Below are 13812 nucleotides of genomic sequence, written 5' to 3' on the forward strand. Positions count from 1 at the left end.
TCTTTTTGTCCTTTTTCAACATGGTGCTTCGGGTGTTCGGATGTCCCTTTTCTTTTTCTTTCTCTGTTTCACAGTTCTTGATGGAGCTTATGCTTTTTACTCTTTACCAAAGCTATTTTGAACATGATAATGAATGGTATTTACAGCTATCCGGAACCTCTATGGGGAATTGTGCGGCGCCCATGTACGCTAATATATACATGAAACAATATGAGGAAACTAACATCTATGGAGACCCAAACTGGACCAACAACATTAAACTTTTTGTGCGCTACATTGATGATGTATTTATCATCTGGATGAACACCAAGGAGAAACTACAACAGTCCCTGATTGCTCTTAACGACATCAATGATCGCATCCAATTCACATGGGAGATTGATAAAAAGACGATTACTTTTCTTGATGTGCAAATCACACTGTCTACCAAGGGCATTGAAACTGACCTATACCACAAGAAGACTGACAGAAACAATACCTTACATTTCTCCAGTTTTCACCAGGCCTCACTCAAACAACATTTACCATTTTCACAGATGCTGCGTGTTAAAAGAATAACATCCAATATCACACATGCTGATCAACGCCTCAATGAGATGGGTAAAAGGTTTATGGAAAGAGGCTATCCTAGCGAGCCTATTGATCATGCCAAAGCAGGAGTCTCACTAATTTCGAGAGAAAAATTTCTTACAAGAACTAGAAAACCCATAGACACCAGGATGGTGCTTGTCTCGAAATTCTCCAATCTGAGCTCAACCTACAAAAAGATTATTCTCAAGTATTGGCCCATTTTAAGCATGGAACCTGACTTTGGAACAGCATTCAAAGATCCACCAATTTTTGCATATACTCGAAACGCAAACATAAAGGAAATATTGACTAAAGAAACACCGCAACTGGGAGAATCTAAAGGAACAAGGCCTTGTATGAACTGCAGTAACTGCAATAAAGTTATACGTGGAAATACAGTGACTCACCCTATGAAGGGGTTTGACATCAAACTTCATGCCAATGCCACATGTAACACCACAAATGTCATCTATCTGATAAAATGCCCATGCGGCAAAATCTATATTGGAAAGACTGAAAGAAAAATAAAAACCCGCATAAATGAACATAAATCTAACATCAGGACTAAAAACGTCAAGTCAAACGTTGCTGTTCATTTCAGCGAAGTCCGACGCAACATTTCTCAACTTAAGTTTATGGTTGTTTACACTGTTAACAAAAGTGAGGGCAGAGACAATAATAAATACCTCTTGCAGCGTGAAATTGCTTGGATTTATAGACTACATTCTATAAAGCCCTTCGGGCTTAATGATCGATTGGAATTTTCATGTTTTATTTAATACGCCCTTTTGAGGCCTGTATGTTTGATGCCTATACTCTGTTTTGTGCTGCTGACTTTCACTGTATTCCTTATCATTTACATTACCCTCTCAAACACTGCCACACTCACTTTTCGCTTCGTCTTCGCACAAGATGGCCGCTGCAACCTTCAGTTTTTTTGCCCGTTGTTTATGTCTTTAACCACTCGCTTCTCGCGAGATTACCATCACCCCTATGGCGGCATAAACATCTTCCCTTAAGATCCGCTATGCGAATCACCCGATTCACAACCTGCGGACCAATTTGAGTTCAACTGAGCCTCCTAATCTACTCCAGTAAGTCGGTGTAACGCCGCGTTTAATACTGCAGTTTCGCTTCAATCTTTGATAGCGAAGACAGCTTTCTTTTTACCTTTTGTCTTGCAGTACGCCTCCCCTACGATTCACCGGCCACAAGCGTAAGTGTCCTCATTTGTGAACTTCACTTTTCGATTTTTTTCCCCGAACACTGCGCTCACCTTAAACACTCGGGGAAGCACGTTACTGCATCCGTTCTTTCACTTGTAGTCATTTTACTTCACTGATTCACCAGAACATGTGCATGTGAGGTTAAGTTATGTTACGAGCTTTAAGGGTACTGTTTGCTTATTGCTATATCTTTATGTTTTAGAGCTCCCAGATGAAGGGCTTTTTAGCCCAAAATGCATTGGAGCGTTTAGAAGCATTTATATACCAAAACAACTGTGATTAAACTTGTGGAATGAATTTGAATTCCAGCACTTAAAACATGATGAACATTTAAAGATTTACAAATAAAATCTAAGAATCCTTCATCAATTTAGAGGAGTCTTCTTTTCAAGAACCAAAGGTGTGCCCTACCTAGAGATGCACCCACTTCATAGTGGTTGCACTTGTTCATGATTACTTTCTCGACGTGCCTGGACGGACACGTTACCTAAAGGAGCACCCGACCATTTGAAACCATCCAAGAAATGTATGCTTATATAACTTTCTCTACCAGGATGCAGATTAGGCTGTACACCCCCCTTTCCAGCTGTATACACTTGCAAACCATGCACATGCCCTTGATATACATACTTGATTCCAAAGCAAGCTTCTGGTCATACACATAATAGTGGAACAATAAAGAAGAAGGGTGTGTAGGCTGCACTCTAGGTAACACAGATAATAGGGTCTGGCCACACTATCACTTTCAATAATCAGAGCATGTGTGCTGTGCCCAGGAGAGGGACAATAGTCCTCTTTGTGTTATGAGTGCATGCATGCTGCACCTCTCAAAGTGATAGGTCCAGGACCTTACATAGTCCTAGACTTCTGTGTACACGCATATATGAGTGCGACACAAGGGACAAAATGAAAGTCAGATACACATGAATGTGTGCACTGCCTGAATGCTATGCTTGAGTGATTCATTTCCCAACAGCTAGAGTACAGGGTGTGTAGGGAAAATACAGACAGCATGACACCAGACACACCCGCAATGTCTGCACATGTGACCCCCAGCCTCCATTCAGAAGAAGGGGAGGGGCTCTGATAAACATCCAAAGCCACGTCAACTTCCCTCCTAAATGGTTCCCTAGAGGGTATGCAAAATAATGGCAACTTGTAGTTGGTGGACATATTGTTAGTCGGCTTCACCCCCCCCACCCCCACAACTCTTCATCCCTTCTATCTCAATATCTGGTACTTGGAACATGACCTTGCTTATCTTTGTGTCCAAGGTATCAGTGGGTGTAAATTCAGGAACACAGCATCGGCCTTGCAGCACCTTTTGCAGGGCTAACACTCAGTAGGGTTTCTTGCACAGGTAACATCAGTTTAATTTACATTGCCCAATACTATGGTCCAAGGATCATATTTAAACAAAGTGTCTGCTATTCCCACATCTGTTTAATTATCAGATGTGCACCTCTTATTGCCAGTTTTGGTTGTCTTTTAGTTCTTTATGGTCAGGCATAATATGTCCATAATCATTCCTTGACTTAAAAACATCTTATTACAATTATGCAACAAGAGGCATTACATTCTTACAGTTATTACTGGGACAAACATGTTCTATATGTAAACAGCACGTAAAAGGATTTGAAATAATATTATTGCTGAGACTTACCTATGCATAGTTTCATCACACAGCACATTAAATAACTAATCTTTTCAATTGATGAATCTTTAGGTTTTTCTTTCCGATTTCCAGATGTCTGAATCGGTTGCTGTGAACAGAGTGTGAGACGTTATACTCAAGTAATGATGATGCCAATCTTTTTCAGATTTATACAATCGCAGCCTGTGCAGGTATGTGTTGTGGGGCGGGGGCAGGGGTGGGGTGTGGCTTGGAATTGGACATATGACGGGATAGTGAAAAAAAACCAAAAAAAACATTTACCTTGCGCTCGCGGCATCGCTGAACCGGGGATGGGGTGAGTGCAAGGTAAATGGTTTTATTTATTAATTTATTTTAATGTCACTATCCTGTCATATATTGGCTCCCCCTCCCCGCACCACCCTTTGCCCCGCCCCACTGCCCTTACCTGAACGGGTTGCGACTGGATTTATAGTTATTTTTTTTGTAAACTGCACTAACATGTATCAACAATGCAGCAAGAGCAGCTGCAGTGCAAGCGCCCCTAATACAAGAAACTGCTGTGGGGAGTTGGCTGGGTGACAGCTGAAGATGTGATTGGCTCCCTCACACTCAGGGAGCAGGTCAGTGCTTGATTCGTGCTTGTGGCTGAAGTTGGGGTCTACCAGCACTCATTCAGGCGGACTGGCACTTATTTTCCCACAGCAGACTTTGATCCAGAGCAAGAGACAAAAACCCCCAAAAGGGGTAAAGAAGCAGAATGAGAAGGACAAAAACAGCGACAAAGGGAGAAAGCAGGAACCTGCAAGAGTGAGATAAATTAGCAGGGAGTGTCTAGTGGTGGATTAGAGAGGTATGAGGTGGAATTAGGACTGTGCAGCCTTTGTATTCGGTGTCCTTGGTGTTTGCTATTGCTAGCCATGGGCAAAACTTTGAAACCTGGCACTTATTCTTTTACAAATGAAGCACTGGAGCAGGTATAATACAAGTCACTGCAGTCATGATTCCTCACATTCGGAGAAATAGCATAGCATGCACCTCTACAACACAAATTCAGAAGAGCAGCAGGATAGATAGCAGCGGCAATGCAAACTTGCTCACACAGACAGAATGGGTACAGCATGTGCAGGAGCTGTGCATGCTTCAAATGAAAGAGCAAAGACACGTCTTCACACATACACAACATACACAAAACATACAACATGGCTAAAGTGCAGGGATGTCTTACGTTCCCTGCATTGGAGAGGGCCTCCAACCTCCTCTCTTTGACAAAGAACATTTAGAACACATGTAGTAGCATTTCACCCTTTCTCCATAGGATGCTCAGGTTTCATATGAGATTACCCTTAACATCCTTAAAGACTGTGAATACAGAATTATTTATTGTTTTGAGTATGAGTTGTTATTTAATTACTTTGTGCTTTTAGGTATTGGTATTTCTTGGTGTAATCATTGTGAGGTTATAAATATAGCATTTGTGTGCATGGTATGGTTTGCAGGGTTTTGCAAAAATTATGGATTGCATATCTAACCATGATTTGTGCATTTCAGTGGTGTTTCTGCTTAATTCACATCTATAATTACACTTTAACTGTAGCTATTTAAGTGAACTTCTTAAGTTTTTAATGTCACTGGTTAAATACTATACATTAGGTACTATCTGGATGGCGGATGTGAAAATATCAAAGGCATTTTACTATTTACCTGGCCACTGTTTTAAAGGCATGCATATGCACTCTCTGGCCAAAGGTCGTGGAAATAGTAAGGAAATTTAACTATTTATCCAGCTGCTGGTTAAATAGCAGATAATATGCAAGATTTGGCTTGTGGCTGTGCAAATAACAAAGCAACTTGACTATCTCGCGGTTTGCTGGCTAAATAAAAATATGTGTTGTTTAGCTTATGGTTGTGCAAACAGCAAAGAAACCTCATTCTGGAACTGGCTACAAAGTAGAGATTATGCATTGTTTGGCTGCCAGTCATGCAGATAGCAAAACAAGTTCACTATTTACCAAGCCTCTGGGTAAATAGCAGACATTAGGTACTAGTTGCATGTCGGTCATGAAATCAGCAAAGAAGCGTTACTATTTATCTGTCCGCTGGCTAAAAAGAAGACTATGTACTCTTAACCTTTGGCCATCTAATAGTAGAGAGTGTGCACGGTTTGGTTGGCAGCCATGCAGATAAACTTCACTATTCACAAGCCTGCTGGCTAAATAGCAGTATTTAGGTACTACTTGAATGGTGGCCATGCAAATAGCAAACAAACTTTAATATTTGCCTGGCTGCTGAATAAAAAGCAGATATGCTTTCATTGGTCAGAGGCCAGGCAAATAGTAAAGCTTATTTGCTATTTGCATGGCTGCCATTCAAATAGTACATAAGGACTGCTATTTAGCCAGCAGGCGGGTGAATAGTAAGGTTTCTTTTAATTGGGAGTTGAAAAGCAGAAAATATGCATGATTTGGCCAGCTGCTGTGCAAATGGAAAATAAACTTCAGTATTTACTTGGCTGCTGGCTAGTAGTACAGATTATGCACTTTTTAGCCAAAGGCTTTACAAGTAGCAAACAAACCACTCTTTATCCAGCTGCTGGCTAAATACCTTTGTTAGAAATCTGGTTAATGGTTGACTGGGGTGTGAGCCCTGGTCAAGCAGTATTATGATTTGTAATGAACCCCAATATAGGTCTGGGTAGTCACCTAACCTTTCACCTACATTTACCGTACCATTGTTCTACATAACAGGATTGTGTTGACCTTTTACCTAGTTAGGTGCTGCATAAATGTCATGCGGTATTCTCTGAAAACTAGCCTAATTTTTTATGTATGAGTTTCTCAGAATCACAGCAGGACTACCATCTTCTGCATCTACTGCATAAAAACTATGTATAAGCTTCATCCCTATCGTCATCCTAGACTGACATTACACAACAAGATAGAACCCTGGAGGGTACCTTTTGGGTATATAAGAACCATATCTTTATTGGGACAGGGAGAGGAGAAAGATATTCATGCTGACATGCTGACTTGAGACGTTGAGGTTCCTGTTCACAGACACTCCAGCACGCAGTGGTCTGACATCCCTCGCGGGTACCTATCTCGAGACCAAGATGGGGTCCTTCGTTCTGACACTTCAGGTTATGGGGTTGGCTCTATCCTAGGGGGATTCTTGGCTATACACCTACATACATGCTAGGTACACTAGGGTACATCTAGTTAGGGTTAGCATCATAGGAGTATGTATTATTACTATGCATTAATAAGCCTGCTATTATTCATGGTTTTTAGCATTATGGTAGAATTCTACCATCTATTTACTCTTTTGTGGCTTATAACGGTTTATACCTGCTTCTGTCTTATGGTGCTTCAGCACACCAAATTTATGCTAGAATGACGTTGGCTCAATAAATGCTTATTGAAAACATCCCCATCCTTTATTCTATGTATCTCTCTGGGACAAAGTGAGCATGAGTGTCTGAGCGAAAAGTACTGTACTGTTTCCATGATCCCTGAGGGGACAGGGTTGTCATGTTCTATAGTTTCTAGAAACTATTCTCTCCTTGGTAAGAGGAGTTCATAGTGGCACTGTGAGCTAGCTGGTATACAGGCAAACATATACGGTGGGGGTGTCTGTTATCACTCTGAACATCAGTGTCACAGTTTATTTTGTCTAAATGTGCAGATCCTATATAGATTTATAGGAACTACACGACATGGCACCGCCAATGTTGGTTTGGTTCTTATTTAACGGTGGTCAGATCTGAGTAGTTCAGTCGTGCTTTCTCTGAAACCCCTTCTCACATCTACCCAGAGACATCTGGAGTGGAAAGGGAAAAACCTGCCAATTCCTATGTATTGGCTGTATGTTTATTCAAGCTTGAAGGATTATAGTTCCCTAATGTGCATAAAACCTTATCTTATTTTCCTTGAAACACTTTCAACAGTGTCTGTCGAAGAGAACACTCTGTTACAGGCAAATGCAGCGGTGGATCGGGAGAAGGACGATGCAATAAACATTTCAGAAAATGTCAGAAACGCACTCACTTTAAAACTAGCAGAGTTTGGAGTCTCAGCATAAGGTGGGAGTGTAACATTTGTGATTGAGGTAAACGAGTCATTCAGGACAGAAGTATTCTATTCATGGGTCAAATTCACACATACAGATGCATGCACTAATTAATTTCATACTTACACTCCGGATGAAACACCGGAAGAATATTATCCATATGAGGACATTGAAGTCCCGCTCAGTTACCAGGAGCATATAAAGTGGTTTAAAGGTACCCTCATGAACACCACAGAAAAAGTAAGACTCAGTCCACTCAGCAGACATGGAGTGACGTGGCTGGTCCTAGCGGCTTACACCCCACACCCAGACATTGACACATTGCCAATAGCAAATTTACATCCATTCCACAAAGAAGTAATACAACTTTACAGAAATCTGACACAGTTCATTAAGAGAACACTCTCACTACAACCAACTAAAATTACTTTAGCAGGTCAACTAAAAGGGACCGCAACTAGAATCACCCCACACTCACCACAGTTATGGGAAGAATGCCAACTAAAAGTGAGCACATGCCATTCTGGCTAGGACAGAAAATAGAACAATTAGATGCAGTGTTTCCAAACACAGGGCCACAAGAAAAACACAGAATACTAACAATTTGCTTGCCAATGGGAATAGCTCCCCCAATAGAGGATTGTACCTCTTAGGGTACAGTTTTCGCTGTCATCTACACCAGAACTCATGGTATCCCTTCAAGAGCAGTGATAACAGAACTATTAACACAAATACAAAATGAGTATGGAGTAGAACCTGCTCCAAACCTGGGTATGAAATTATTAGGCAATTTTTCCCAGGGATCAACAATTATGTTGGCAAACATAAAAGGGGAATCAGCAGCGATGGCTATACACCAACCCCTGAGGGAATGCCTTTCTGCACAACAGGAGCAAGAATTACCTAAAATTATCAAAGATACATACATCGAATTAGGTAGAGATAATTTGGGAGCTAGGGCTAAAACACCACAAGTAATGGGTAGTCCTGGAAAGGATACCACTGGTGCAAGCAAACACCTGATTCTTCTAAGAAGAAATGGGAAAGTATAAAACAAAAAAAATAGAAAGAATAGATCACAGTCTAAGGGTGGGTTTCCTCAATAGGAACCCTCTGAAAGGAGATATAACCATAGAAATTGTGATAACATTAAAAAACCTGACAGGTATCAGGACACTGATACACGTTACTCTCATTCCTTTCAGGATTCATCAAAAAACTCTGAGAGGGAAGGACGGTCAGAACACAGATTGGAAGAATTTACAATGTCCAGAGATACACATCGTACTTTGAGACTATAATATAAAAAAAAGCAGAAATAACAATAGCTCGCCAGAACCTGATGGAATTTCTGGTGACAGCAGTGTTGAATCAACATATCATGGTGGAGACACCTGATACTAGGATAAGATTCCCACACCTGTTATATAAAATAACACTCCAAAAGGAGAAGACAACCCCAGGAATGTTACAGGTGTCTTTTGGGAAAACCTGACTTTTGGATATGACATCCTGTTGGATGAAAAAGATTGTCTACATGAGTTCATTATGGATTGCCCAAAAGGAGAAACAGTAGTTTTACCATCTTTCTCTGACCTCATTCCAAAATCACTTCAATATTCATACGCGCAGGAGTGGGTGGTAGCAATTGCACCTGCATTATATCGCAATCATGTAGGGTGGGATGCTGAGTCACCTCACCATGAAATCCCAGCAAAAAACTACTCCAAATCCACAGAGACATTACCCAATAAAATATTATGTGAAAAAATAAGTCAGGAAATCTTAGACTTAACTTGAATATCAAGATGTGATAGAGAATTGCACCTCTTCCATGAATAATCCTTTGTTTCCCATAATGAAACCTGAGTGCCGCATTGATGAATAACTTAGTGCAGAAAAAATAAAAAAGAACACTAGATATTTCCAATGGATTTTTATTCCAAAATATAGCACCTGAAAGCAGATAATTGACAGCATTTTTAGCCCTAGACTCCCAGAGCCAATTCTGTCTACTACCCCAAGGGAATAAGAATATCCCAGGGTTGTGCTCAGCAAGGGTAACAGAGTTGCTCCAAACTTTTGATGAGGAGGCATTGTCCTACGTAGATGATATATATCTGATGAATGATGAACTATTGGACCAATTGACCAGAGTGAACAACATCATTTGGGGGTTCTTATCTGAGGGCTACAAATTCAACTTTAAGAAATCTAAAATTGCCCACCTCATTTTCCTATTTTTGGGTCAAGAGTTGTCAAGTGAAGGAAAAAGCCTTACAGCTAACTTTTTAGAAACTTGTGGGCTGCTCCAACCTTCAAAGACTCTGAACAATGTACAATCCATTTTAGGATTCGTACATTTTGGCAGAACATGTATATTTCGTTATGTAGAAAAATTAAAACCTTTCTATGACTCTATCAGACCTGAGTTTTCAGTCCATCTTTGGGCACAGGAACACATAGAATTCCTTTGTTGACTACAAGCTGACATGATAGCTTTCAAACAGTTGCACACAGGTGTAAACACTACAAATTTGGTGATCCGTGTAGTGGAGGGTCAATCTCGGTCTAACGGCAGTACATACTGCTATAGTGAAAGAAAGAGCACTGGTACAGGGGAAATTAATAATTGTCATGACTCCAGTACCGGCTTTAGAGGCTGTTACAAAAGCTAGTGTTTCAAATGCAAAAGCACTACATACACGATGGATACAATGGGCTAATTCTCTCACTGCAACAGATGTAGAAAACAAATTTGATTCTACATTAAAAGCACAAGCATTTCTGCAGTACAAACAAAAATATCCTCTCCTGAATCAAATAATGCCTTTAGATCAGTATGCAGTTGTGGCTCGCAGCGGGAGTGCTGCGGTGCGGTGGAGCAGTGCATGCGAGCACAAGGTAAACAGTTTTATTTATTTACTTACCTTACTTCTGACCATTGTATGTCCGACTCCACTACCCCCCACCCTGCCCCACCCCCACCAAGCCGCACCACCCCGCAGCACTCCCTCTGAGAGCCTCCACTGTCAGTATGCATACAATATTTACACCGATGATCTGCTCAACCTGTCGTAGGAAGAAAACAGTAATACAGCGCAGCATGTGCGATTGTGAAGGGAAGTATGTGGGACGGTAAGTTCCACCCTAGCAATATGCAGACGCAGTCTCTAGGAGATTGCGCGGCTCAGCTGGCAGAACTAAAAGCCCTGATAGTGGTAGCGCATTCATGTGAAAACACAGAGCAGCTACTCTGTGTTTTCACAGTGCAGGTGGCACATGCCTGCACTTTTGCAGGGGTTTAGAGATCCCCTTGCAGGCGGATGCAGTCAGTGATTGCACCCGCCTGCCAGGGGATGTCTGGGGAGTCCTTGGGACCCCCTTTAACCCCTGCAGAGGGCTGCTGTCAGGAGGGGCACTGACAGTGCGCCACCTTTTAAATGGAGCGCTGTCAGAGCACCTCCTGAGGGCTTCTTTGACTCTGCACTCGTGTCTGTAATATGGCGAGGGCGCAGAGTCAAGGGAATTTCCTCATTTGCATAGGGCACACTCCTATGCAACACCCTCTGTTGATAGTGCTGGCACTTTAAGTGCGCCAGCGCATTCGGCATTATAAAAGGGGACGCACAAGCATCTGAGTTCCCTTCTATAATAATAAAGTGCTCTGGTGGTTCACAAAGCGGGCGCAAACACCTGTTGCACCTCCGGGGCCCCACCTGTAATACAGCCCCTGGAGCTTTGTAAAAAAGAGAAGTGCAGGTGCTGAAAATGTTGCCAAGGAGGCCACAGCCCACTTCTAGCTCAGATGAGCCCCATTTTCAATACTCCCACTGCCTCAGTCTCTATCTTCTAACCTTGATATGTTGTCAGTCCCCTAAGTCTTTGCTCTAAGAGTCTATCCTCTCACCTCTCTAATTGTTTTCTATCATCTTCGTCACACCTGGTGTTTTACCTTATTCCCGGTATTTCTGATTTGCCCTCAATTCATTTTAGCACTGCCCTTTTTCCTCTTCACTTTTATCCGTGCTCTGCTCTCTCTCCCCTCGATCTTGGCTCTTTACTTTTACCACTCTTCTAGCAGTAATTAGCTGCATATCCGTTTTATCATTTGTCTGCTTTTTTTCCTCTGTCCTGTCCTATTTATCCTTTCATTCTATCTTCTCTCTTCTTATTGCTCTTTTCTTCATATCATGTCTGCTTTCTCTTTGTATCTGATGTGCTCTCCTACTTTTCTTCTACTTTACTCCGTTTTATCACTCTCCTCTTTTGTTTTTTGTTTTCCTCTTTATTCTTGCTGTCTCTCTCATCTATAACACTGCTGCTGCCTGTGACCCCTGTCTTCAGCCTGTACATGTCTCTGCTATTTTGCACACTGCCTTTTCCTGTTTCATTTCTAAAGAATAGGAAGATGACATGTGTTTTACTTTCTTACCCACACAGAGTGCAAAAACAAAATGTACACCAAACGAAAATGCTTTTTTTGCATATATTAATCAGTGCAGTATGAATGGGTTTATTGAGAACAGGCAGCTTCTCAAGCACAGCAGGTTATGTCACTGCTAGTGCTGCCTATAACTAGTAGGTCAGGGGATGGGGACGGCATCGGCATCCACTGCTCAGCTTGCTGTGACTAACCCTGGGCGTAGTTCGCGGAGCCGCACTCCGCGGAGCTACGCGAAGACGCACTTGCACTCCGCGACCTAGGCGTAGCTCCGCGGACATGCGTAGTTTCTTGCTAGACCCATTTGCGTGCCGTTTTTTGTCTTCGGGAGCGCGGTGCGCGTGTTCGGGGCGCTGCCTGCATGCTCGGGATGGCTAGCGCGCTAAGTTACCCAAGAGGTTTGTCCCGCCCGCTTGCGTTCCCTTAATTCCTGTTCCGGGTCACAAGTAACGTGTTCGGGTTGTGCAAGACATGTTCGGGAACTCATCTTCTCGTTCGCACTACAAAAGTGCGTGATCACACTAAATATCGCGCAAACCTACCCACGCGGTCGCGACGGGCGCAGCCATCTTGGATTTCACACTCAGTTTCTGCGTGTTCGGCAACTCGATCTTACCAACAAGCATCCTTGCGCGTCCTTATGACGCTATCGCGCATCCAAATGACGTTATCGCGTATGCACAGTCGCACGGGATTGTGCGGGAGGGTTTACAAACATGGTGGCACACGCGACCGGGAAAAAGCAAACGCAGAACCAAGGTAAGCCATTGCCGCGCACGCATAATGGTATTCAGCGCGCGAGAACTACGCTACGCACCGGATCGCGGAGTAATCGACAGCTACGCGTTCTCCGCGGAACGCGGAGTTGCCGAAACTCCGCAAGCTCCGCAAGCTCCGCGAACGGAGCGTAGTTCTTCGCCCAGGGTTAGCTGTGACCCTCAAACAATTAGTGCCTCGCCCATGTAGACATCCTTATTTAACGTGGACCGGGTAGGGATATAAATTCTCACTCCTACCTTGGATATGTCCAATAACATATACAAAAGGGTCTGGATGTACTCTTTTCACTTAAAAATAATGCATCACACAGGACCAGATCATTCACCAACAGAAAAGTTGTGAAGAATAGAGAGAGTACCTCACGGTAGAACAACCCGAGGGGGTTCCCGGTCAGTGATTCCTGGTTTACCCACTTCTCATCATCGGCGCCTCTCTCTATTTGTGAAAAAAACAAACGTGCACTTGACAGAAAGGTAGTGCAGACTTGAGAATAGTGAGAAAATATAACAAGAAAACACAAATAGTGATCAACAAAGAAAAGTGTCCACATACACGTAACGAAAACCCCAAACAAACCACACCATAAACAAATGAAGTGGGTGGTGGTGCTTTGCTTGCTAGTACCGTTTTATTCTGATGCAGCAAAGCACTACCAAATAAAATTGGTTACTTGTATACCAACACAGATTATCTCCTCAAGCCGACATGTTTCATCGCTCCTTCTTGTGGCGATTTCATCAGGGCAACTGAGGGGTTTGTTATTCTCAAGCTTTTCACTTTAAAAATGGACCTGGAGTGCGCTATGTCAGCACATACCAGCGTCACTCCTCAGGACTCCGTGCCAATTGTCCACGTGTCCGTGACCGTGACCTGGACAATTCACAGTCACTTGTGCCGCGTCCCTCCGGCGCTTCCGACGGTCCGGTTTGTCCCGCCCGCTTGCGTTCCCTTAATTCCTGTTCCGGGTCACAAGTAACGTGTTCGGGTTGTGCAAGACATGTTCGGGAACTCATCTTCTCGTTCGCACTACAAAAGTGCGTGATCGCGCTAAATATCGCGCAAACCTACCCACGCGGTCGCGACGGGCGCAG

At 42.8% G+C, this 13812-nt stretch overlaps 1 protein-coding gene across 1 annotated transcript in view; it reads right to left on the reverse strand.

The window, feature by feature from the left end:
• Nucleotides 1-13812, reverse strand: part of LOC144783766 (uncharacterized) — a 51041-nt gene that overhangs the window by 35635 nt on the left and 1594 nt on the right. The window contains exon 2 of the mRNA XM_078662458.1: nt 3460-3559. Within this exon, the coding sequence (XP_078518584.1) occupies nt 3460-3559 (100 nt within the window). The remainder of the gene's footprint in view (nt 1-3459; nt 3560-13812) is intronic.

The sequence above is a fragment of the Lissotriton helveticus genome, chromosome 10 (assembly GCF_964261635.1).
Source record: "Lissotriton helveticus chromosome 10, aLisHel1.1, whole genome shotgun sequence".
NCBI lineage: Eukaryota > Metazoa > Chordata > Amphibia > Caudata > Salamandridae > Lissotriton > Lissotriton helveticus.